Genomic DNA, 26,675 nt, shown 5'->3' on the forward strand with positions numbered 1-26,675 from the left:
AGGATTTTTCTCTATTTTGCATTTATAAATATTTTATTTATTTCCTTTCATTACTCACATGATCATGGAAAACTATGCAATAAATAAAATATCTAAGGTTTTACTGATTTATTTTGCCATGATGAATGTTTTTATATAGAATAACAAGGAACACGCAGCAGCAACAACAACTCCCCTTGACTATCTGACTGAACATGAACAATGCTATATTTTTGTTTTCTTTCTATAAGTTGGATTTTATATCAATGGTTTCTGGCTGTTTACATAAATTTTATTTTTTTCTATTGATTTATATGACTTCTCAAGAAAATATAAAAAATTATTTACCGGGTATGTAAACACTTGATAAAAAAAAACATGATAATGGCAACACCTCTAACTCGACACATGTCACCACACTCTACCTCATGTCACCAAATTAATATGATGTTCTTTGTAAGTTAGATATGAAAGAAATATGTGGCAATGCAAAGACACTTGAATTAAGGTTGTTGGGACCTCTAAGCTAAGTAGCGTGGTATGCTAGTGTGTCAGCGTCAACGAGACGGTGAACAAGGGAGGAATAAATATGGGATAAGGCTGGCAGGCTAGCTCTATCCCTCTCCCACTTCCCCCTCACCCCCGCAACCCATCGGGGCGCCCAGGACAGTTACCACTAGTCCCATTGTCACTTATTTAGACCGTAAGATGTCACTAGTGAGTGTGAGAAATTTGTAAAAACAGCGGTGTATGTAAATGGCGGTGACACTGTAGTGACGATGCCATTTTGCCATTTTAAAATGGCAGTGACTCTTAATGGGTTAAAGTTAATTGCGGAATAATGTTTTCCAGGCTTCTAATGATTTAGAACTTATTACAGTATTTTTTTTCCCTGAAAATTTTCAGTGACTATTTTTTGACAGATCCGCTTGTGCCAGGTAGTCGGAATTCCTTGCCTGGATCTTTACCAGGGTCACATCCTGGCACAATTGGTCGGGAAGGCAAATCCAACACAGGCACCACATTAACTGGAGCTGCTGCAGGTAGAGGACCTGTTAATTATACTGTACTTCTGTATTACTTAGTTTAAAGTTTGTTTAAAAATATATACAGTACTGTCATAGTAAAGCATTAATGTCAGGGAACTGTAAATTGTAAGATTTTTAAAGTAATCATTTTAAAGGTGCAGCTCTCTCTCTCTCTCTGCGTGTGTGAAAAAGATAGTACAGGGTATATGAAATAGCAGAGGGTGTATAATATGCAATGGATAAGGAGAGATTGTCTAGGATAGTATGAACCTATAAAGAAGGATGCTGGAGGAGAGGATAGTACAGGTGCTATGGGAAGAGGAACACCGTCTACATCTTGGGAGGGAAAGGTGAAGTACTGTAGTGATAAGTGGAAGGGAGATATGTAGTGAAAGGACAGCCTGGAGGCTCAATTCTTGTGGCCACCCCTTCTAATTGAGCTCCCTGGAAGGATGAGTCATCATAAATAACACCATCATCACTCTTACCACAAACTGTTAGACCTCTGGCCAACGCCAATTTATGAAACGTAGACTCGTGGCTACTCAAAACCAGGTTTCATTTTAGTGATAAACAGTTGGCAACTGTTTAAGTAAACCACAGTTCAAATACTGCTCTCATCTTTGGACTGGATGTGTAATTGTGGCACTAAACCTTTTCATTTTGATGAAAGAAAAGCCATCAAAACAATCTTCAGTAATTGATTTACTAGAAACCTCCCAGCATTATACATTTGCAGGGATATGTCATCATTTTGTTTACTGTCAATGTTTTAATGAATTAAACTTAGTGTACCACCTTGCATCCACCATACCTTTGTTGTCAATATTTCATCTTGCACAATTTTTCACACCAAAATTTTTATTGTATATATTCCAGACAAGCATTTGTGAAATGATACTTAATGAGCTTTCATTAGAGCATAAATATTTTTAAAACCAAACTTGAAAAAGACAGTTGTGAATGGTTCTTAATGCTCTTTTTTGTGTTTGTATGTAGGAGCATAATTTTTTATTTATTTATTTTTTCTACAGGAGCAGGAACATTACGATCATGGCTGATGGATAGCACAGGACTAGACCATCTTACTAAGGAAATCACCACAACACAACATCATGTTCAGCAGTTGGCCCGCCTTCTAGATTCGATTGAACATCAAGATGATATGAGTGTCAGTTTTTTATGTACCTGTATATGTTCTATTAAATGTTTATATTAGTGCACTATTAAAGCAGTGTGTAGTCTCCTCCATACATGACCATTATTGGATATATATTCATATTAACCCTCTCGTGCACGAGATAAGTTTTAAGTTTTCCAGTTCCAAGATCACATCTGTGAGGTCCCCAGGGCAGGTGAGACAGTGCACGGTGAATTTATTTTATTTTTTTCCTTCCCCACCCCAAGGTATAAACCATATATCTTTGGCTTCTTAACTGATTGCTCTGCAACATAAGCCCCCAAAATTAATAATACAAATACTATATATTGCTATTTTTCGTCACTTCTAATAAACATGAGAAAAAAAAATCCTCGCCAATACGATCACAGCCTCCTAGCTCAAAATTGTCTGAGCCAATGGACGCTGCTAGAAGCAGAATTCTATAAGCTTTCTAACACAGTAATCAGATTATGATATGACCAAGAGTTTTGAGAAAATAGCAAAAAGCCGATTCTCAAATGGTAAAATCTTTTTTTTTTTTTCAAAGGAACTACTATGGTGGCAAAATTCAACCGACCCAGTAGTTTTCCTAATCGTGCCAAGAAACCTCTTGCTTTACACAAAAGGCTGCTAATTGGTTTATCACATCTGTTACTTTTGCTTCTGGTAGACTGACTGACTGCTGATTTGTATCCCAATGGAGACCTAACCATTCCAATTTCTGACATGGTATGAGATTTGATTTGACCTGGTTTATCTTTAATCCTAAGTTTTGAAATAGTACTAGTGTACGTTGGGTCGCCCTTTGACAATCTTCGAAAGAGTTTCCCAGTTTCCCAGTCAATCGTCTAGATAAGGACAATTTCTTATGCCCTCCTTCGCAAAGATCTCTATGGGGATGTTTGCCAGTTTTGTAAACACTTTTTGCGCAATTGTCAGGCTGAATGGCATCACTGTGAATTGATAAGTTACATCCCCCACTGCAAACACTAGAAACTTCCTGTACCTGGGAGCAACAGGCACGTGATAATAGGCATCTTCGAGATCCACTTTTGAGATCAAAGCATTGGGTGGAAGTAGAAGCCTCAGATGATCGTAAGTGAGCATCTTGAAACTTTTTTTGGGTAATAAACTTGTTCAGGACGGAAGGATCTAAAATCCACCTCAATTTGTCACTGCCTTTCTTGGGGACTGGGAATAGGCGAGACATAAAACATTGCTCTGACTGCAACAGTTCTATCACACCTCTGTTTAACAGTTGAATTACAAATTCTGTGAGTAAGGGGGTTGGTTTTCTACCCCGTTTTGGTAACACTAGGGGAGGGCGCCTCAACCAAGTCCACGTGAGGCCCCCTTTGATTGTCTTGTAAGCCCATATGGAAGAAGTCCATCTGTTTTCCCAACCCCCTAGACGACCCAGCTGTCTGGCTTCATTGAAAGGGAGTGGTCACTGATGTGGTGGAATAAGGTCTCCTTCCACTTCTGAACAAACGGCCACCCCTACTACGTCTTGAATTGTTTCCTCCTCTAAAGTTTCCTCTAGGTTGATAACTGAACCTAGCAGCTGGTCCTGTTCCCCTGATAAACCTTCCTCTTTTAAATTTCCGAAAGGTCTTAGAACTCCTGGGAACAGTAATATGAAGAGAACAGTAATATGAATAGCTTGCTCAACAGCTGATCTATACTTAACTAATGTTTGTTCCTCAAACAAAGCAGGAGAAAGGGGGGAAGAATGTTGCAATAAATAAGCACTACCACTTGAAGCATTATTAGTGATTTGCTTCCTTAGCTGGGCTTTTAGTTTTAGGGCTTTCAACATCATTTCAAAAAATGAGTTGCACAGGGAATATGGAATCCCTTGTATAGCAGCAGCAAAACATGTGTACTTCTGAATTGTCCTCATAGTCCAGCACAAACTTAGTCAATAACTGACACATCATAATTGCAGACCAAATGTCTGCTGCCAACTTCCTAAATTTAAATTCTTCAAGCAGCAGTGCAGAAGCAACTGGTTTCAAATTTCTTTTAAAGCTAAATGTCGCATTCTTGACTATGTCACAAAAACTTTTTTTCAGAAAAAAAAAAGAAGAAAATCTGATTATTTTTGTGACAATGTTTTATATTGATATAAATGACTGTATATTGGGACTTGTAGCCAACACTGTAATGAAGAGACTAGTACTGATAAAATTCATATAAGTCTCGAAAATCATTCTCTTTCAGAGACTTGTTTCGAGACATTATCACTATAACGAGGTTGTATAGCCTGATATTGTAACATCTTTTGAAAACTAAACACTTTCCCTGTAAATATGAGAAAAATATTACATTACACAACCATCACTTCACTTCTCTAACACTAAAAATAAATTATTTCAGGGAGTATGGTAAGCACCGTAATCCAGGAGTTGAGGCAACCTGCACGGAGTTATGGAAATTTAAATAGACGCAGCTCATACTCACGGTCTGACTGCTGAGATAATACTGTGCTGGTTTTCCCTTCCTGTGGGCCTCGAGAGTTGCCAATTAGTTTATTTGATAAACCTTACTTGTTCCAATGAAATATCAAAATTTGAGGCAATTCTGTTGAAAACTTAATTTTTGGCGAATTTTTTAGAATTTGGTGACTCGATTTGCTTCACTGTGAAGTTGGTGTTATCATGAATATAATGCGAATCATGTCATCATGCGCGAGAGGGTTAAGAGCACGAGTGTTTAGTAGCAGCTGATGGCAACTTCTGTTTTCATGACTTACTGATTCTCATCACATCAGTTTTTTTCATAAGGTTATTAATGTCAATTGTTTTCTTCAGTACAATACCACACTCTACCTGTTATGAAATATATTATTGACACCTCATAATGTATCAGTACCATCCAGAAGCAGTAATTTACTCAGAAACCCTAACTATTAAATTTAACTTCGCTTACCTTGTTATCCTCTTAGTTTGCCTCGCTTGTTAGCCTGACCACTACACTCATATATGCTAGATGGACAACCCACCTTATTATAAGTTCTCTACCAGTTTATCAATATTTCTCCACTAAACATATCCCATTCTACAAACTTCCCAATAAATTTGTTCTTTTCTGACTTCATGCTGTGTAATGAGTGCACAAATACAAACTTGTAGCACTTTGTGCAGTGTCAAGGGTTGGTGTGGAATCTTTTCTGAATAGTTAATTTTCTATAAATGGCAGCACTGTCAGAACCCTTGAGGGAGATTCATTCTCAGTTGGCTTATTAGAGGCTGGATCATTCTCTAGTTAGAGATTTGTGACATTGTGTACATATAAACACATTTGATATACTGCATAGATAAGATAGATTCAGCATTTCTGTTGAAAGCTTTATTAAGTACTTTTATCAGCAGCATGGGGAGCCGACAACTCCTTCGACAAAATCAAGAAGAAAGTTTCGTTTGCGTAAACACAAGTCCAACAAGTCGACAAGTGGAGAGATCACCATCAGCACAAGTCCAGGGAAAGGAGCTCCAGATCAGGTGGATGCCATGGTACCTTCACTGGTAAATATATTTTGGCTACATTTTGGGGGAATTATCCAGATAATTAATTTTGTGTACTTTTTATTTTTTACATTGTGACTTACCCGGTACTTTTTCATTTTAGCCTTTTAATTAATCTTGTTCCCTGAAGCTTGTATTATTCCTCTATCGATAATGCGTTTGTTTTTCAGTTCATCTGTTTGTTTATATTTGACTTGCCTGCAATATTTAGGTGATCTCAACCAGGACCAGCATGAACCCTCAGGACTTAGAGGTTGTTCTGTGGGGATTGACATTTTTACAGAATTTGTAAAAAAAAAAAAATATTAATAAAAAAAATAAAATAAACATGCGACTTACAGATGGGGAAGCAAAACCGGTACTGTACACTTACTACCACTGTGCACTGTACAGGCGGTGTGGTTGAAATTTTTATTTGGTTACTCTACATCTTCTTCAAAGTAAAGCCCAAACTAGTATGCATGATATCTAACTGCTGCAGCACTATTATTATTATTCCTTTCTCTTCATTATTTGGAACAGTATACTTTATGCTTGCTTAAAGGAAGACATTAATAGAATATGAATGGTAAATTTGAGGGTTAATCCTGTTTATATGATTTACATTCCAAAACAGAATTTCAATTACTTGTATTCCTTGTACAGATAATGATAAGAATAATGTGTTGTGCAGAGATCAAACTCGTGTAAATAAGTGACTTACTGTACCAGGTGTTTCAGTTGTCATGTTGCCAGACTTGAGTTGAAATTCTGTACTTGACTAATTTCATTTTCATTGAATGTGGTAAGTCTCTCAAAATTAGATACAGTGCCTTGTTGTATTCTTTAAAAAATCTGAAAAACAAAACAAAAATATTTAGTTTATGTAAATTTCAAAATGCACTATTAATGATTCATAAAAATAGAATATTTTAACAAGAGGGTTAGATATCTGGTTCCATTATACAACAGTTTTCTATTTTCATAAGTTATCAAGAAGTGGCTTGTGAGGCCTTCAAAACCCCTTCTCTTGATTTTTTCCCCCATGTTTTCACCAAGTCTGCAGAAAAGCAAGAGTACTATAAATTTTTATGGATGTATCACTGCCTTTTGGCTGAATTTTTTTTTCTTTGGAATTGTAGAGCTTTACAACCATACAAAAGAATTGAAGCAAATAGTCATTTGAGAAAAATCTTGCACTTTTCATATTTATGATTTGATATCTAGCCTAAACAACTTGTATGTAAATGTGCGTCCACACGTGTGTACATTTTGTCGCCAACATATGATCAAAAAGGGGAAACACCCATCTGGTGTACACGGTTGCACCAGAGTCAGAAGCCTGTGCCTCATTTCGTTTTCTTGATCACACGTTCGCAACAAAATGGACTCGCATGTGGACGCACCTTTATGCTGACTAATGCTAAAGGCTGAAAACCCAGAAAACTCTATAACATTTGTTGCTGTGATCAAGTTATAAATACGATACCACTTCCCATCATAAAGGTGTCAGAAAAGGAACTTTATCTACAACAGTCGCCATTCAAGGTAGATGGCAATTTTACGTTAACCTGTGTGCACTGCTCCTGTCACTTGGCTTGGCTACAACCTGTCATTTCAGGCTTCAAACTTTAATTCCAACTATTCTTTGCATATGAGGAAGTATTTTCCTGCATTTACATTGACTGAAACATTTATTAGCCACAACCCAATAGAGAAGTAAATTAATATTATGGGTGGACTGCATGGCACTGGTGGGTTAGTAAAGTTAGTTTCAAATTAGCTTTTTATTGCTGTTTGTCCACAATTCACCTCGTGGGATTCAAGTCACATTAGCATTTGGAACATGTAGTGCACCACTTTCCTTTATCTATCTGTCTTCAGGTACACGAGTCACTTAGGCTGGGCGTTAGTTCATAAATAGAAGTTTATTTTGAAATCCTATTTTATGACCTACCACGAACTAAGCGACTGATGAAGGTGACTTGATCAGAGATTTGAAAAATAATTTATTTGTTTTCTTTATCATATGCCATGTAGCAGTTGCAGTGTTTATTGGCCGGTGTAACTTCAAGACTTGTTTTATTTAATAAGGATCCCTTTTCATGGATTTGTCTATAATGGGAAGGAATCACTAATTAATAAATTTGTCTCAACCACAAAAATTGGGAGATTTCAAGCTGTAGACTTAGTGGGCATAATGTGGGAATCATGTTGTCTAGGCTCAGCAGTAAAATGGTATTTCAGGATTTATTATAAATTTCTCCATTTTCACTTTTGTCTCGGGACAACTTAAGATTTTCCTTAAGCCTCTTAACTGAGACAATTTTATCTCTGCTTTCTTTGAATTTTCCCAGCATTTGATATCCCACTGCTATCCATTTTTTTAATATTGCATGTATTTCTAAATATTTGAATAATGCCCAAGTTCTATATCATATACCTATTATCTGAAGTTTCATCTCATTTCAAAGAGAAGGGAACCTTAATTTGCATTCCATCTTTGAGTGTCCTGCCTATTTTATGAAAGTAATCCATAATTCAACAATATTGTACTCATAATGTAACATCAAACAAAGCTACACCCTATGTGGAAAATAACTGTACCAGCTTTCAATCTCCTACCACAATTTAATGAAATCCCACGAAATTTCATTCTCAATATTACCTTCTGCTAATGCTGTAAAAGGTGTTAACTCCATCTTTACTTTGCTATACAGACAACAACTGAAAGGCTGAAGGCATCCATTGAATAGATACAGGGGTATCAAGAATTACCATAGGATGACCTCTGATGATAAATAGTACTGTTTGATATTGCCAATAGAACAGGAATAGTTTTAAATGGCATAAAAGCCTCTGTGTGATACATTAAGGGCCAAACAGCTGCTTTAAACAAGTTTATGCTAAAACATGATAGCTATGGGATATACAGTATGTATTGTACAGTTGCCTCCACATGAACGTACCACAGCCTAGGTGTGTGTGGGGGGGTTACATTTACAAGTTGTGGCAATGCAGTGCCGTAGTCATGGGCGTGAAATCGTGGATTACCCTGTTTGCCAGTTCCCCGTAGTTCAGTCGTAGTCCCTCGGTCGTGGCTACACAACAGTGCTGCATAATACACATGACAGGGTTTGTTTATCTGTTTATATCTTGTAGTAAACTGGATAATTTCACTATTTCACACCCATTCATTCAGTCCTGACTATGGCACTGCATTGCCACATCTCATACCCAGGCCCACACACACACTCCCAGGCTATGGTATGTTCTTGAGGAAGCAGCTGTACCTTAGCTTGGCATTGCAGTGCAGCTGAATGCAGTTTGGATGCAGTTCGTGTGTACAATGAAAGACAAAAGTCGTGTTGTGAAATTTGGTGAAAACATATGCCGAAGGGCTAAACTTTTGGTGCGCTCTGCCTTGTGGTAGGCCCGGGGGCTCTCATAATGTTTCACGAGTTATATTTAATCTTCGGACAAAACCGCGACACGACTTTTATCTTTGATTGTACCTTGGTTTTTGCTTTAAGTAAGGAGAGGGGTTAATCAACCTTGATGATGCTGTTCATTATTGGCACACTTTCAGAAATTATAATTACAAAATACCATACAATATGCTGTTGGACTTTATAAGCTTTTGAACATCTTGCATATAAATACTGTTTGTTTGTTTTTTTTACTTCATGACAATGCATGAAATATACGTACATACCATACAGTATATAGTCAGACCTGCCCAACACATCTCCACATAAGCAAAATCAAACATTAGCTTAAGTAAAATTGCAACAAAACTCCAGCAATGTGCCCAAAAGTTCACATTCTGTATATGCATCTGAACTTGTCACAGTGTAGGCAGCAGGACCTACTGTTGGGGAGAGGAGGAACAACAGGAACGTTTCCGCACAGGAAAAACATAATAGTTTTTGGAGTTACTGAGAGCCAATCGGAGAAAGCTGAGAGTAGGAAAACACAAGTTAAGTTACAATTTGAGAATATTTGTACAGAGGCTCTGAATATGTCAGACCCACCCCCCTCAGGATCACACGAGTGAGTGAGGAAAAGAAGTGGGAAGTTATTCGGCAGGCAAAAAACTAAGCAAGGAGCGATCATTTCGGAATACGTATATTCATTCACCCAGATCGTACGGTAATGCAGAGGGAACAGCACAAGAAACTCCTACAGGACTTGAAGCAGAGGAGGGAGGAGTCGAGGAGGAACGGGGTAATATCCACAGGGAGGGTAGTGGAAGCTAGAACGCCAGCACACAGTCAAGGGAGAGTGGGACACCCCTCACCTGCTCTACTTCTCACCCAGGAGGAGGCGAGTGCCATGTAAACAATGACATCTCTGACTACACCCCACAAAATACAATGTATTTAGCAAAGGCTGCAGCTGCTGAGAATGGAGGGAGGCCGGAGTCACTACCAAGATCAGAGACATTACCGAGGACAAATTCCAGCTTGAAAGTTATAACGACGGTTCTACCAACATTGATTCATATTTAAAACCCTGGTTAATTTAGGACCCAATTCACTTTACACTGTTATTTTATTTGTATATACGAAAAAAATATAAAATATAAAATAATATTAAATTTTTGTGTAAATAATATCTAAATCCCGCTATATACAGCACCTGTGTGTGTATACAGTGATCCCTCGGTTAACGAACGCCTCGGTTAACGAAATTTCGGTTAATGAACTGCCTTCCATAAGAATCTTCAATTCGGTTAACGAACAAAAATTCGGTTAATGAATTTCTTACGAACCGACCTCAACATGTTTTCGCTTGCACTGGCCGGGCAACCAGCTTTAGTATCAGTCCGCCAATACAGTAATCGGTTTTAGGGCTTAAATTCCTTACTATTTTAGTAAATATCAAGAAGTTTATACTATTCAATAATTTTAAAAGTTTAATATTAACTTTTTTAGTCATTTTAACAATTATTGAGCATAATTGAAGGTAAAGAAACTAGTTTCTGGCGTGCCATCCAGCCTGTTAACACACCAGACAGGCGTTAGTCTCTCTCTGTTTTCAGTGGAGGTAACATCTTGCTTGAGGCTCTCCAACTAAACGCTTTTTTTCTGTGTTTCAAAGCAAATTATTGGTCATTTTGAAATATATTTTACATATTGACAATATATAATGCAGTGCAGTGTTGATTTAAAGAAAATAATCTTGAAATACACCAAGAGAACTAAAATTTTATGGGTGAAATGGTGCCATGGGGTGACTTCTCTTCTTCCTTCTCCTCCACCCCCATTCTAATTCCCATCATCATCATCCAGGAGCCTTCTACATACACACCTCAAAGTAAGTGAACTTTTCTACCATTTTTGTTGAATTTAGGAAATTTTCGGTAAGCTGGAACCAATTACCCAAAAACCCATTAAAACAATGGTTTCGGTTAACGAACACACACACACACACACACACACACACACACACACAGTAATACCCTGCTTCACGCGGTTTTTTACGCGCTTTACGTGGGTTTTTTTACGCGGTACCCTGCCAAAACTGGAATTCCCACTTTACGTGGTGCATCTACTCATATACGCGGGTGAAGTATAATTTTTTTATTTAGCTCATAAAATTCATACAAATTACCCGGCCAGGATATAATTTACATTGCTGGAATTCTTACAATTTGATGATCATTTTGAATGTAAGCATCATAGATTTTGCATTAGACATACAAATTTTAGATCTAATGAAAGTATTTTGTTTACTCTGACAAAGAGGCCCTGCAAGCCTCTGTGGTGGATAGTGATACAAGTGAAACAGGTGAGGGCCAATAATCTGCCCTCTGCCTCGGAACGAATCCCCCCCCTCCCCCCATCCCCGTGTGCCCAGTCATCTTTTCTAATAATGTAAGTGTTAAAAAACCTAATATTATTGATATTTCTCTTAATTATTAATTGTGTGTGCATACCATCATAAAATTAAGAAGTTATTTTTACTACAACGTAGGTATTGTGTCTGAAAAAGTGGAGTTTGGTGGTCGGCCCAGTCTCTCTTTCAATTAATCCCATATGTTATGTTGTTCACTTTACGCGGGCCGCCGTGGGTTCAATTGACCGCGTAAAGTGAGGGTTCACTGTGTGTGTGTGTGTGTGTGTGTGTGTGTGTGTGTGTGTGTGTGTGTGTGTGTGTGTGTGTGTATATATATATATATATATATATATATATATATATATATATATATATATATATATATATATATATATATATATATATATATATATATATATATACGTCATGTTAATGTCCAACGAACAATGTCCGATCGCATATACATGCCCCCTCCCCCACCTCCACCCCCAAAAAAAAATAAAAAATTAACTTCCGTGACGCCTGTTGGACCACCACTCCACGACCCCCTGATGGAGACATGATGATCCTCCCTCCATACTGGCCAGATATTATGTGTTAAAGGAATATGCTTGCTTCCTTAGGCTTTTTTAAGCATTTGCCTCCAGGTGTAATGTTAATCTACATCTATTGAGGATAAAATTTTTCACCTACAAATTGACAATAACACATTTGCTGTAATCAGACATATCTAGTTGCCTCAACAATTGCAACCCCAGTTGAAATTGGGGTTGCAATTTCAAATTCTGTCTCATTACTGAGGAATAACGAAGTCTCTGGTGCACTGCACTCTAAGATTAAGAGAAAACGGACTCAGGCGTCCTGAAGCAAGAGAAAACGGACTCCTATGATGGGGGTCACAAGCACTCACACGTGCCACTCATACTGACAGACTTGACACTCACTTACTTGACAAGTTTTACCAACCATTAGTTGTGTATGTTATCTAGTGAATTTAGTCAATATTGTACAGTACAAGTACACTGCAATACAGTGGTCCCTCTGTTAACAGTGGACCTAAGTGCCAACCTGTACTGTACATGTACTAAAATTGTTATGTCTATTGCAAATATAGATTGTTTATACAGGTATTCAAATAAATCACTATCTTACAAGAATCCCAGCAATGTAAGTTATATTCACCCAGGTCATTTGGGTGGCAGGCCTTCAGCGCCAACTGTCAAATCTTATCTCAAATAAATAAACAAACACCAGACACTCTGTCACCTCACCTCCGGTAAACCCCCTCCCCTGCGACCCCCTTCTTCCCGACCCCCTTCTTCCCACGCTCGCTGGCTACCTCCCTCCTTGTGTTCCCAGACAAAAGATTGGTGATTTCTTTATGTTATTTTATATAATACAGTTGAAGTCCAAAAATCCGGACTGCTTGGGGATTGGGTTGGTCCGGATTTTCGGATTTTCCAAATTCTCGGGCAGTACTTTTAAAATTCAAATTTAAGGAGGAATAAAGAAGAGATGAACAGGTACATTTTGATAGTTTATTCATAAGCAAATATAGCATGCTTCATTTATCAAAATGAGCAGTTTTAAAGAAAAAGCTGTGAAATCTAGAATTTTATTCTTTGCATTTTTTATATCATAAATTGTAGACTTTCCAATGTCGTATGTTTCCATTAGAACAGTATTGCTCACACTACGTTCTAGTTTCTTAATTATTTCAGGTTTGTCACTCTATTTCAACGTGTTCTTCTTTCTCTTAACACAACGAAGTTTATCTACTTTAGGAGCCATTATTATGGGCTTGTACAGTACTCTGTAAATGGAAAGAGTAGGACTCAAATTATTGTTATATTACAATGGTATTTTATTCATACTGTGGTTGATATAATGCATTCACTGAAATGTAATATTTTTGCTGATATGACGTACGCATTATAGTGGAAAGTGGGATAAAATCGTGACGAAAACAATGACTTACGCTTTCTTTCGTTCAAAAGATGTTACCTTAATCGCTTTTCGAATGGTTTTCAGTTCAAAACTGTTGTATTACAATAATATTCTATCCTAATTGACTTGAATAAATACTACGATACCATATTTCTGAATATTTTCATTAAAATCCATCAAAATCATTTTCCTTGTCATCGTCTGCAGCACCAAACAGCTTCTCCCAGTCCTCTCCTTGAACAGGGCTAGAGGGTACGTGTTTTTCGAATCATTTTCAGTTAAAAAACTATTACATCACACGTATATTTTACCTAAACTGCGTCTGAATGAATATATTCTCGGAAATAAATAGTAGTTTTGCTGAAACGTGATGTATTTCAATGTAAAATAGGATAAAATACATGACGAAAACAAAAGACTTTACCTAAGCTTCCGATGTTCTTGAGATGTTACTCGTTTTTTTAATAGTTTTCGGTTAAAATTCTGTTATATTACAATGATATTCTATTCATACTATGCTTGATATAATACCTTCATGGAAATGTAATATTTTTGCTGAAATTACGTACGTATTACAGTGGAAAGTGGGATAAAATCGTAACGAAAACAATGACTTTCGCTTTCTTTTGTTCAAAAGATGTTACCGTAATCGCTTTTCGAATGGTTTAGTTAAAAAACTGTTGTATTACAATAATATTCCCTCCTAATTGACTTGAATAAATATTTGAATGGAAATATACAATTTTTTGTTGAAACTACCCGCGTTTCAGTGTAAAGTGTCGTAATAATATATGGTAAACAATTTGCCTTCGGCACTCGTGTTTCAGGCACGGCGAGCCTCAGTTTATAGGACGTAGAGCGTTTTACTGAAGGTTTTGTTGCTCCATTACCCTCAAAAACGTGGGTCGAACTATAAACGAGGAATATCGTAAATTAACCATTTCTTGGTCAAAAAATCAGGGTCGACCTATAAACGAGGGGAGGTTATAGACGAGTATATACTGTACGGTATGTTGTCACAGTTTGATTGCTCGTTTTAAAGTGGTGACCACGTGGTCGCTTGTTGTTGCTGTGCAGGTGTGGCGCTCATGCATGCGCACATACACAAAAGCCCGCTAAAAAAAAAAATAAAATAAAATAAATTAGTTTTCGAAAAGTCTGGATTTCTGGCATCCGGATTTTTGGACTTTTACTGTATCTCAGACTAAAGTTAGGATAATATAATTTGCATTGCTGAAATCCTTGCAAGACAGAGATTAATTTAAGAATAAGCGTCATATATTTTGCTCAAGATATAAAAAATGTAGTACATTAGTGTACAATACTGTAGTACATTTATAATATAAATTTTTTCATCTGTATTTTTGGGTAGATTTACGTAAATTTCTTCATTTATTTGCATCCATTTACATGCACACACCATACTAAAAGAAACATAACAGAAATAAATGACCTTAGTGCAAAGCTGGAGTGCACATGTACTAATTTGATTACGGTACTAAAATTGTTATGTCTAGTGCGAATTACAGCATGTTTATATTCAAATTAATCAGTATTGTACAAGAATCCCAGCAATGTTAATTATATTCTCCAAGGTCATATCACTGGCATTTTAAAATGAGAGAAGCTTAGTAGGACTGTTAAGTAAACACACAGAGACCTTCGGCTCAAATTGTCAAACATATCACCTCAACCCCCCCCCCCAGCCAGGGTTTTAGGCTTACAGTGTTTATCTTATATAATATCTCAGACTAAAGTTAGGAGATTATAATTTGCATTGCTGGAATCCTTGCAAGACAGCCAATAATTTTAATATAAAAGTCATATATTTTGCTCAAGAGATAAATAATTTGGTACATTAGTGTACAGTACTGTAGTACATTTATAATATAAATTTTTTCAACTGTATTTTTGGGTAGATTTACATAAATTTCTTCATTTATTTTCATCCATTTACATGCACACACCATACTAAAAGAAACGTAACAGAAATAAATGACCTAAGTGCAAAGCTGGAGTGCACATGTACTAATTTGATTACGGTATTAAAATTGTTATGTCTAATGCAAATTATTGCATGTTTATATTCAAATTAATCATTATGTTACAAGAATCCCAACAATGTTAATTATATTCACCCAGGTCATTTCACTGGCTTTTTATAAGAGAGAAGCTTAGTCACTTAAGAACTGATAAATATACACACGTTAGACCTGGGCCTGTGGCAACTGTCAAACGTGCTACCTCCCCTCCCCTCAAGCCCCCTTGCTCGCTTCCTCCCTCCCTCTCCCCCATCTGCCCAGCGTTGCTGGAATCCTTGTAAAACAGTGAATAATTTTAATATAAACGTCATGTATTTTGCACAAGAGATAAAATTTAATCACCTGTTTAACATTACTGTAGTGATTTAAGAGTAAAAGTGTATATGTACGTATATAGTATTCCACATACACGTAATTATAAATACAAAGTTTATGTGATGATCGGACAACGTCCATTTCGGTTAACGTCACGTTTCCAAGAACGTATCTAGGACATTAACCGGCGCATGACTGTATAGCGATAATTTTTTTTTATTTCGCAGGGGAAATCGGGCAGGAAATTTTTTAAATGTACCACCATGGCAAACAAATGCTTTATTTGGTCGCCTGAGGCGCCACCGTGGCTGCTCACTCACGCATTCACGCTTGCACGCTCAGTCTTTCTGAGTGAGTGACGAGAAAGCAGCCAATTTTGCTGCAGATTACGACTTCTAAGGCGAGTGTAAATGGGTTGCTAGTGACGTGAAAAGTGAAGTGAAGAAAATGGAAAGCTTAATGGAAAAGATTTAATACTGTAACTAATATTTTTGGTGTTCGTTTATGTAGGTGTTGGATTGTCAAGTGAGGGTGGCAGTGTGGCTTCTACTGCCGAGTCTGGTGTTCCAGGATGGTGCGTCAGCTGCCTAGTCTGGTGTTCCTTCATATTGATACTCACATTGAAACAGACTGTTGTTCTCGAGTCTAATGTTCATTGGTGCTTTAGTTAGTAAGAAAAGGAACTCGTAAAGTCAAGTTTAGTCACTTTTTTTGGGTACTAGAGATATCCAACAGTTTGTTCCCCTTTTCAAAATACCTTAACATATGTGCAGGCATGAATTTCGACTCTACAGAAATAGTCTGCCTAACTATAGATTTGGTACTAGAAACTTGACCCTGATGTGAGTACTGTATATACTGTACGGTGTTTTCTTTGATTAATTACGAATACTGTACTGTGTTAAATGATTTTAGTAACATAAAACTCTTACTTTTTTTCTGGATTCATCTGACAATCAAATGCCCAACTTCCTATAATACCCATATATTCTGTCCTGAAGCTCACCTTACTCAAATCACGGAATGCATTACTGTACTCTTCAAGAACGTAACCGTCGTGTTGGGCGGGGTCTGACTGTATAGGATACATATACAGGTAGATGCCTTTTATACTTCCAGGTACATGTAGTGTGTACTGTATGTATATATCCAACTGAAAGTAGATTATTGTTCTACTTCTATCATTGTATCTCCATTTTTCCTCAGCATCCTTATTGGTTTTGGAGTGAATTGGTATGTAAGTTATTTATGACATAGAAAAGCATATTGGATATAGTAATATCTTTTTTATGTAAACTTGAATCATGGCTTTTGTATACAGTACTTAAACTGTTTAAAGGAGTTAATGCTTATTACCTAGTGTACTAGATACAGTACTATATAATTTTACATAGACAGCATATATTAATAATGCTCTGAAAAGAAAGATAATATATTTTGTGTGTATACTGGTAGTGCTTGATGATTTTTGTATAGCTTTATGGGCCTTGGTATCTTTAATATCAGTCAGATATAGAATCATTCAAGGTTGTAAACATTGCATTAGTGTGTATTATAATGCTAGAATGAGAGTGGAGAGTGACGTGAGGGGAGTAGTTCACTTGAGTGAGAATTAAGATGCTGTATACCTGTAGGTGTCTATAAGTGTCCGTAAAAGATCTGGGAATGAGGTTGTATCCGAATGTATAAGAGAAAGAAGATATAATTGTATAAATGATTTAATGTTCCTCAACCCTAGGATTATTTAACCAAATAGCCTTGTTCACCTGCACAAGCTCTACTTTTGAAGAAAATTAAGATTATCATTCTGCCTCTGTTGATTATTTCATTATTAGATTCATTTTTATTGAAGCCTCCAACTGGAAGGCCAAATGTTGATGGATTTGAGTAAATAACTTTGGAGAGTACTGTACAGTATATGATAAAGAGGGGTGTTAGTCATGATGGAGTTAATGGTGGCTCTAGTTTTAGTGATTGTGGTAATACCTGTAGTAGTATGGTGGTGATATTAATGGCCTGTAGGGTAAAGGAGAGAAACAGAAGGGCTTTATGAAGTAAAGTTTACCAAGCAGTATACTGTACTGTATATAGTGTAAAGAAAAGGAAAATGGTAAGTTGTATAAATTGTTATTGAGTCTTAGGACATGAGCAAGAGATAGAAGAAATATTCTTGAAATGTTTATGGTTCTTAGAAAATGACATTGTTTGATGTAGAATTGGACTTAAGAACTATGAAGTGTGTTATGGTTTCATGATTAGACTAAGTGAGTGAACCTAATATGACAACCTGTGAAGGAGTAGAAACTGTAGAGAGAGAGAGAGTGAGTCAAAGGTGTGAATAAATTGAATAACTTTCATATGCATAACGTCACCAATTCTACATGGTTAATAACAATGGTTTGATTTGTCTTGACTCAGGCTATTTGGTTGAGGCTGCAGTGTATAAATAGGCTGATGCATTCCCCATTCTTAGGCTTAGAACTGGCAGTGAACACAAGCCACAAAGCTCATCCACTTTGGGATACACAGATTTAATTTGGCTCACTTAATCCTTTCATTTTAAGACTGAGAAATGTTATGGCTACTGTGTTGGGTTAAGCAAACAAGGATATGCTAGGCTGTGAACATTTTAATTTAGAAAATTTGATGGTTTAAAGTGGCTGGCGGTCAGAGGAACTTGGTAGATTATAGAAGGTCATTTAGGTCTCGATTACATAACAGTTAGAATAATCACTGAAGAAAACAGTGAAACAAGGAAAGTCTTTTGGAATATGTGGTTGAATGTGCTCAAGCTGTTGTGTGAGAGCGAATCCGAGTGTCATAACTGTATATCAAATGATTTGTGAATGATAGGATTTGCACTAGGTGCAGAGGTTGTATGTTTCATATGAATACTTCCGAGTTTAAAAACTTTTAAAGGGAAATTTTGTTTTTAGCAGGTAGATGGAAACCTGTGTGAACTACGACCATTGAGTAGCAGCAACCCAACACTGGCACTACACAGTGCTTGTTGGCATCCATCAGCTTCACGACCTCATAGCTGTTCTGATGCTTCGTCGGCCGTTGTGGGTGGTGCGCAGCCTCCAAATACCCCATCACCAACATCACAACCCCACCATCAAGCACCTAATCCTCCAACCATCACATTGTCTATGGAAAGTACATCTCGAGAAGATTTTACAATTTTGGCAAAAGAAGGTAAGAGTATGATAAGTCTGTATTCTCATTTTTTCAATATACAGTCTCTCCTCGGCTTACGACAGGGTTCTGTCCCGATGACTAGTTCGTAAGTCGAAAAGGAGAAAATAATACATAGAAATTCTAAAATGGGTGTTTTTTTCTTCTCAGCACCATGAGAACTCTCACTTTTGCGCTTGCCAGCCATTTTAAAGGGAATTAAAAAAAAAATAAAAAATTTCAGTACACAGCACGATCACTAATGTCGGGACTCGAAAATACGTAATGTGAAAAATATTTTATACGACCATGGTCGTCGTATGTCCAGGTTGTCGTAAGTCGAATATGTCGTAAGTCGAGGAGAGACTGTACAGTATAATAAATTGTGATCTTGGCAGAATACTGTATTCACACAACTAATTGGGTAATCACACCATATTGTGATTAATATCTTCAGATTTATTTGCTAAAGTAACTCAAGTTGCTTCTTTTGCTCTTCTGTCAACCACTTATTCAGTTTTCTACCAAATTTTTTATGCTTGCAGTTGTGAGTCAAATTGGACAGGTACTTCGTGGGATTCAGACTGAGAGAGAGAAATTACGCCAAGCCCTTGAGTCAGAATCAAACCTCTTGGCCTCTCACAACACAACAGCAATTATTGCTGCTTTAAGAAACTCTCTTAATCAGGTGAGTCATCAAAAAAATTTCTTCTGTCATCTGTTACCATTTGATAATTGTGCTATTCATAACAGAGCTGTCATTAGGCAATAAGCAGCAAGAATAGCAAGTCAGCTCAGAATGAAAGTATAATTAGAGAAGATTGAATTCTTCCAAGCTGAGTTGCATTACCTCCCTAATAAGTCAACGATTTAAAAGAGTACTTATAGTTATCAGTTTTATTATTTAACTACTTCCTTACTTGGCTGGTGCTAGTGCATGATATCAAAGTCATACCTACAACAAAACATACAGTCAGGCTTTGATTTACCTTGTTTCTTTTTACAAATTTGACAGTTGTGATTCATATGATTTTCTATATGAATGAAAACCCTGAAGGTACAAATATTTTTTCATTGTTTTATCGTTAGATGATGCTGATGTGCTGACCCAGACATCTGTTTACAGTTTAGTCTAGACACTTGATTTTTGTAGCATTGTTTTTGAAGATGATGTGTTGTACAGTATATTCAGGAAATAATACACAAACACAGATAAGAGAACCAATGGAACAGTTACAGGTAGTAATGCCAATGTTAGTTATTGCTATTTTACTTTAATTATGTAGATCAGAACATTTTTATAAAGTAATACAGGGTTTTCCGGACTTTCGTGTGACTGGATCTACTTTTTCCATGGTTTTCCAAATGTGATCTACAAGCACGAATTTTCCTGACCTCCAGCAGGTAATAGCTAAATTTTGAGTTAATGGAGAGAGAGAGAGTAACCAAAAATAAAATTAAATGAATACATACATATACAATATTGCCAAGTGCCTATATAATTTTTGTTGCATAATCATACATCTAAGAACAGAATGAGGAAGAACTTAGTTGACTGATGTGGTGATTTGCACTGCTCACAGGCTCACAGCAGGTGAAATTTTGCGGATTTTTATGTTAGCGGTATCATTTTCTTAGACATTATAGTGAACCCTCAAAGATTCAGACCTAGTAAATCCAGATTTCGGAAGAGTTGGACAAAATTTTGGGGTTTCGGGGGCTAAGGACCCTCCCGTGTAGGCCCGTGTAACTATAATGTCAGCAAGTGGGACACGGGTGCCCGAGGCGGGAAAGATAAACAGAGTTGTCAATTGTTGTTTGTGGGAATATTATTTCATTCACTCTAGTAATGATACAATGTTTCATGTTATGTTATCATAGGTAAATGCATAAAGTAGTTTATATAATTTGCTTATCACTGTGTCCGTAACCATTTTCAAATTACACTACAAGATATGTATTTCTCCTACACTTATTTCGAACGTACGCCTGGCAATGGGAGCAAGTGAGTGATTACAAGTTAGAGAATCGTCTGCTCTTGTAGCTCAAGTTTCCTTGCTCCCTGCTATATTTTACTGGATTTACTGTTATAATTAGTGTTTATTGATATAATAGTGCTTAATCATGGCATTGTAGCCAGGTTAGACTCATCACTATAACCATCAGGCTACTGGCCCAAGCTGTGAGGTATTATGGTTTTTAAACTCTTATTTCCGGGTAGATATACGTAACATTCTTCATTTATTTTTACTCGGTTCCATGCACACACCATCCTGTATGCATTTTGTGAAAAAAAGTAAAAGAAATAATTGTCTTAAGGGCAGACATGTAACAGGAGGAGAGCACAGAGTGTAGAGGGTGGGGAGCACTGCTAGGGAATCAACATTCCAGCTGGTCTTCGTTGCTATGGTTAAGCAGGGAGTGTATGCAAATGGCGACTGCGTTAAACTTTCATTAGGCTTTTATTTACCGATTTGACAAGACAGTATTTTTTGTTACTTATTTATTGGTATTATTTTTATTTATTCCTCACATTTCTGTGTAATTTCTATATTGTTTTTAGAAAATTATGACTACTGTACATGAGGAAAACACACACAAAAGTTTTTTCCTAAATACTCACTGCCATAAAATACGGAACTGTATTTTTGGCGTTTTTTATATAATTATTTATCGTTTTTATACATCTAGTACATTTGCCAATGGATATGGACAATTGGCTTTTTCGGACAAGTGGACCCCCATTTAGTCCGAATGTTCGAGGGTTCACTGTATTAATTAATTATTCCCAAAATTATTTAAATGTGTCCTTCCTTGCTAAATGACTGTTAAATGCAAAGGCATGTTGCACAGGTTGTGCTCTTGGCTGTGGTGATGTGTATTGTGCCTGTAGGATCCCTGTTGATGGGCTACATCACTACTGCCCATCCCGCGATCTACCAGAAATTACTTTGCTATCTACTGATAGATCGCGATCGACGTTTTGGCTACCCGTGCGGTAATACCTTAGTGTGTATCATTGCCACATAGAGAAAGACAGACTCACCACCAAGTTCTTTAAAAATTGTGCTTAATGTAAAAGACAAGGATCAGGAAAACCATGATAAAGGAAATATCTTAATTGTGATAATAAATCCCTATCACTTTTTGCATACTATAATCAACAAATACTGTATATAGTGTAGGAGACTGATGATGATAAGGCTAACACAAGACACATGGGTGTTACCCACCTCAGTCTTTCATAAGTATAATGCCTTTTTAGTTAGAATTAAATAAACTTATCAAAAGTTAAATTCATTTTAATTACTATTGAATACAAATTCATTTTTATTACAATTATTTTCTTACACTCATTGTTTCCTATAAACGTCATTAAAAACATTCAATGTCATTTTATTATATTTTAGGGAAGATTTTTTTTCTATAGGAATCCATTACCCTTTATATACAGTTGAACCTCGATTTATGCGGTTCTTATTTACGCGGTACCTTGCCAGAACCGGGATACCCGATTTACGCGGCGAATTTACTCATTTACGCGGGTGAAGTATAATTTGTTTATTTACTGAAGATATTTATTTTAGCTCATAAAATTCATACAAATTACACGGCCAGAATACAATTTACATTGCTGGGATTCTTATAAGATTGTGATTATTTTAAATATAAACATCATGGAATTTGCATTAGACATACAAATTTTAGATCTAATGTAAGAATTTTGATTACAAAGAGCCAAAATTTTATCTTTTGTGCAAAATATATGACGTTTATATTCAAAATATTCCTGGTGTTGCAAGGAATCCAGCAATGTCAATTATATTATCTTAACTTTAGTTTGAGGTATTATTTATTACTATACCTTAAAATCTAGTGTTTTCACCCAAACATTTCTCGGAGAAGGAGGAGCCAGCGAGCGTGGGAAGAGTCGGGGAAAAGTTGAGTCCATTATTTGAATGGACATTAACCTGGCGACTGTATTTCTCTTAAAAATTAATTGTGTGTGCATACCATCATAAAATTAAGATGTTACTTTTACTACAACGTAGGTATTGTGTCGGAAAAAGTGGAGTTTGGGAGTCGGCCCAGTCTCTATTTCAATTAATCTCATATGTTCTGTTATTCCATTTACGCGTTTCTCGTTTTACGAGCTACTCCGCGGGTTCAATTGACCGCGTAAATCGGGGGACCACTGTAATGGGAGTCAATGGGAACACATGTACAGTATTGATTTATGAAATATTGGTTTACAAAAGGTTTCCTAGGAACGAAACCTTTTCATATGGTAATCTTTCTGTACAGTACTAGCTTATTATGTGGCTTATGGAGGGTGGGAGTTACTCATGGCCATCATAGTTTAAGAATTCTTCCTCCACTTATAGTCTGTTTGATCATAAAGGAAACACTCAAAATACTGTTATGGTCATAATTTATCCCACACAGTGCATTATAAACCATCAGTACTGGACTGGTGAAGATAACTTATAATAGTAAAATTGGAAAATAATGTCTTGTTTTATATTTCCATAAAAATATTTTCAGGCTTTGCAACAAAATGCTGAACTGAGAGGTCGATTGGCCAGGATCCATGCTGACTCTGACTTGTCCGATGTCTCTGTACCACCATCAATGTCTGAACTTGTAAGCAATGGACTTTTTATCTCCAATGATTATATTTATTTTAGCTACCTTACTTACATGGTGATGATCTGTTATACTGTATGTTACACCCCAAGATCCCCATTTATTTCAAGGATCTCATGCCACATATTATGACTTGTAGCATCACATAAACTTTGGTTCAATATGCCTGTGTAGTATTCATCAAGTCTTTTAGGTCGCAACCCATGACAGTATAACCTTTGACACATCAGCAGAACATTAATGAAACAATTAGCACAACTCTCATGTCACAACCCTATACCTGTACCACTCAAGATTAAGAACTAATTGAGCCTTGGAGCTACAGCAGCTTGCACATTGTAGCCCTCATTTGTCCTTCATTGATCATCTCTTATTTCTAGTAATAAGCCTTAGTCTAGTCATCTTCCTGCTTGAAACAGGTTGTACCCTGAATAATTTCATCTCAACAGTAGAGGTAAGTTGTATTCACATTGTCTTTAACACCTGGGGAGCTTTATGGGTGAGCCACATGTCTGCTTTATTGGTATAATAAAAAGAGGTATAACTTAATTGAATTTAGGGCCATAAGAGTAGCAGTGTAAGTCGGCTTATCCTTGGGGATTGTATTTTGTTAACCAAATAGGTACCGTATATGACGGCGTATAAGTCGACTCCCCAACTCCAGCAGCTGTCAAGTGTTGTGAAGGACCAAGTCAACAATCAAAACACATAAACAGGTAAACAGTCAAACAAGCCACTCTATACATGACGTCACACACAACGTCATTAGTGACTGACCCAACAATCATAGCAACACTGAACTCAGTTGACTTCCTGCTCATTCCACCACAGTCCACACACAGCCATCAATAACAAAAGGTGTTTAAATAAAACTACTGAGAAAAAATTTATTTCATCCATAATAGATATAGAACAATTATATTAAAGGTAAATATGAAGGTTGTAATACGAAATACTCTCACTTCCGGTCATCATTTTATACCCATCGTATAAGTCGACCCCCTAACTTTGAACACTAAAAAATTGGCTTCAAAGGTCGACTTATACGCCTCCATATACGGTAAGTGTCCTGTGGGTGGAAGGCTTAGGTTTGAGGCTGAACTCTTGGTTATAGGAAGTAATGTTAAAGACATAGGTTGGGAGGGTGGACTGTAATTCTCCTGAGGAAGTGATAGGCCTGACCTAGTATAGTTTTCAAAAACTCAGTTACAGCTTGTTTAATGAAACTTTGTAGTTCCAATGTTCAAAGCATACGTAGTACAGTAATAGAAACACTCACATTGATATAAAATTTTCAATTTTTTTTTTCTGTCACAGGTTGAATGCAGTATTTTGTAGATTTAACGAACTAATTCGAGCCACCCCTTTCCGTTAAGATGAAATTTCCACTAAATTGAACTTTCCGTCATTTTCGCTCGATTTGGCGAACTAGTTCACTAAATCAAACATAATTCCATTAAATTCCATGCCAAATGCACCGCTTGGCGCATGGGGTTTGTTTACATCCAATCAGTCTTGTGTCCTGCCATCACCGCGTGTGTTGTTCACTGCTACCTCTTGGTTTACATCTCGGTTAACTAACTACAGTAATACCCCGATTTACGCGGTCAATTGAACCCGCGGAGTAGCGCGTAAAACGAGAAACGTGTAAATGGAATAACAGAACATATGGGATTAATTGAAATAGAGACTAAGCCGACTCCCAAACTCCACTTTTTCCGGACACAATACCGACACAATACCTATGTTGTAGTAAAAATAACATCTTAATTATATGATGGTATACACACGCAATTAATATTTAAGAGAAATACAGTCACCAGGTTAATGTCTATTCAAATAATGGACTCAACTCCCCCTCTCTCTCTCTCCCCATGCTTGCTGGCTCCTCCCTCTCTGAGAAATGTTTGGGTGAAAACACTAGATTTTAAGGTAATATAATTGACATTGCTGGATTCCTTGCAGGTCAGGGAATATTTTTAATGTAAATGTCATATATTTTGCACAAAAGATAAAATATTTGCTTATATTCATGATCTTAAATTACATCTAAAATTTGTATGTCTAATGCAAATGTTAAGATGTTTATATTTAAAATGATCACCATCTTGTAAGAATTCCAGCAATGTAAATTATATTCTGGCCGGGTAATTTGTATGAATTTTATGAGCTAAACACAAATTTCTTAACATTAAATAAACAAATTATACTTCACCCAGACACTATCTGTCATTCAAAATACCCCACCCCCCCCTCTTCCCACGCTCACTGGGTCCCTCCCTCCCTACCAGAGAAATGTATGGGAGAAAACAGTATATTTACATTTTTAGTAATAAATAATACCTCAGACTAAAGTTAGGATAATATAATTGACATTTCTGGATTCCTTGCAGGTCTGGGAATATTTTGAATGTAAACGTCATATATTTTGCACAAAAGATAAAATATTTGCTTATTTTCATGATCTTAAATTACATCTAAAATTTGTATGTCTAAGGCAAATGTTAAGATGTTTATACAGTTGTACCCCACTTAACGCGGTCAATTGAACCCAGAGGGTCCCGCGTTAAGTGAAAACCGCGTTAAGTGAATAACAGAACATATGGGATTAATTCCAATAGAACCCAGCCCGACCCCCAAACTCCACTTTTTGACGACAAATAACTATGTTGTAGTAAAAATTCTATCTTAACTTTATGGTGGCATGAAAAACAAGTAATATAGAAGAGGTTAGGTTAGGAAAGATAAAGGTTAACATAGGAAAAATAAAGAATAGGTTAAAAAACGAAAATTTTTAAGGAACACTCACGGTAGTAGAAGAGATGGGTCGGCATACGGGGATGGAGGCTGGTTCCGAGGCAGAGGGCAGATTACTGCCCCTCAGGTGAATCACCATTACTAGGTGAATCACCATTACTAGGTGAATCACCATATCACTGTCACTTACAGTTGTTATGGCTTCCCTGACAAATCCCTCAAAATCAACTTCACTATCACTATCACTGGCTTGGGCTGGCTGTGGTGGGTTGCG

At 36.7% G+C, this 26,675-nt stretch overlaps 1 protein-coding gene across 2 annotated transcripts in view; it reads left to right on the forward strand.

Moving 5' to 3' along the window:
• Positions 1 to 25,281, forward strand: part of LOC121870410 (oxysterol-binding protein-related protein 6-like) — a 65,023-nt gene extending 39,742 nt beyond the window's left edge. Inside the window, exons 7-12 of one of the 2 annotated variants that reach the window (XM_042372247.1) lie at positions 903 to 1,022; positions 2,042 to 2,178; positions 5,544 to 5,696; positions 18,757 to 19,018; positions 19,543 to 19,685; positions 23,543 to 25,281. In XM_042372247.1, coding sequence (XP_042228181.1) covers positions 903 to 1,022; positions 2,042 to 2,178; positions 5,544 to 5,696; positions 18,757 to 19,018; positions 19,543 to 19,685; positions 23,543 to 23,776 — 1,049 coding nt within the window. In that variant the 3' untranslated portion in view covers positions 23,777 to 25,281. Of the gene's footprint in view, positions 1 to 902; positions 1,023 to 2,041; positions 2,179 to 5,543; positions 5,697 to 17,026; positions 17,093 to 18,756; positions 19,019 to 19,542; positions 19,686 to 23,542 lie in introns of those variants that run through there. The other variant, XM_042372248.1, reaches the window with a different exon arrangement.
• Positions 25,282 to 26,675: the final 1,394 nt, after the last annotated feature.

Source organism: Homarus americanus, unplaced genomic scaffold (genome assembly GCF_018991925.1).
Source record: "Homarus americanus isolate GMGI-L3 unplaced genomic scaffold, GMGI_Hamer_2.0 scaffold40856, whole genome shotgun sequence".
NCBI classification, from domain to species: Eukaryota; Metazoa; Arthropoda; class Malacostraca; order Decapoda; family Nephropidae; genus Homarus; species Homarus americanus.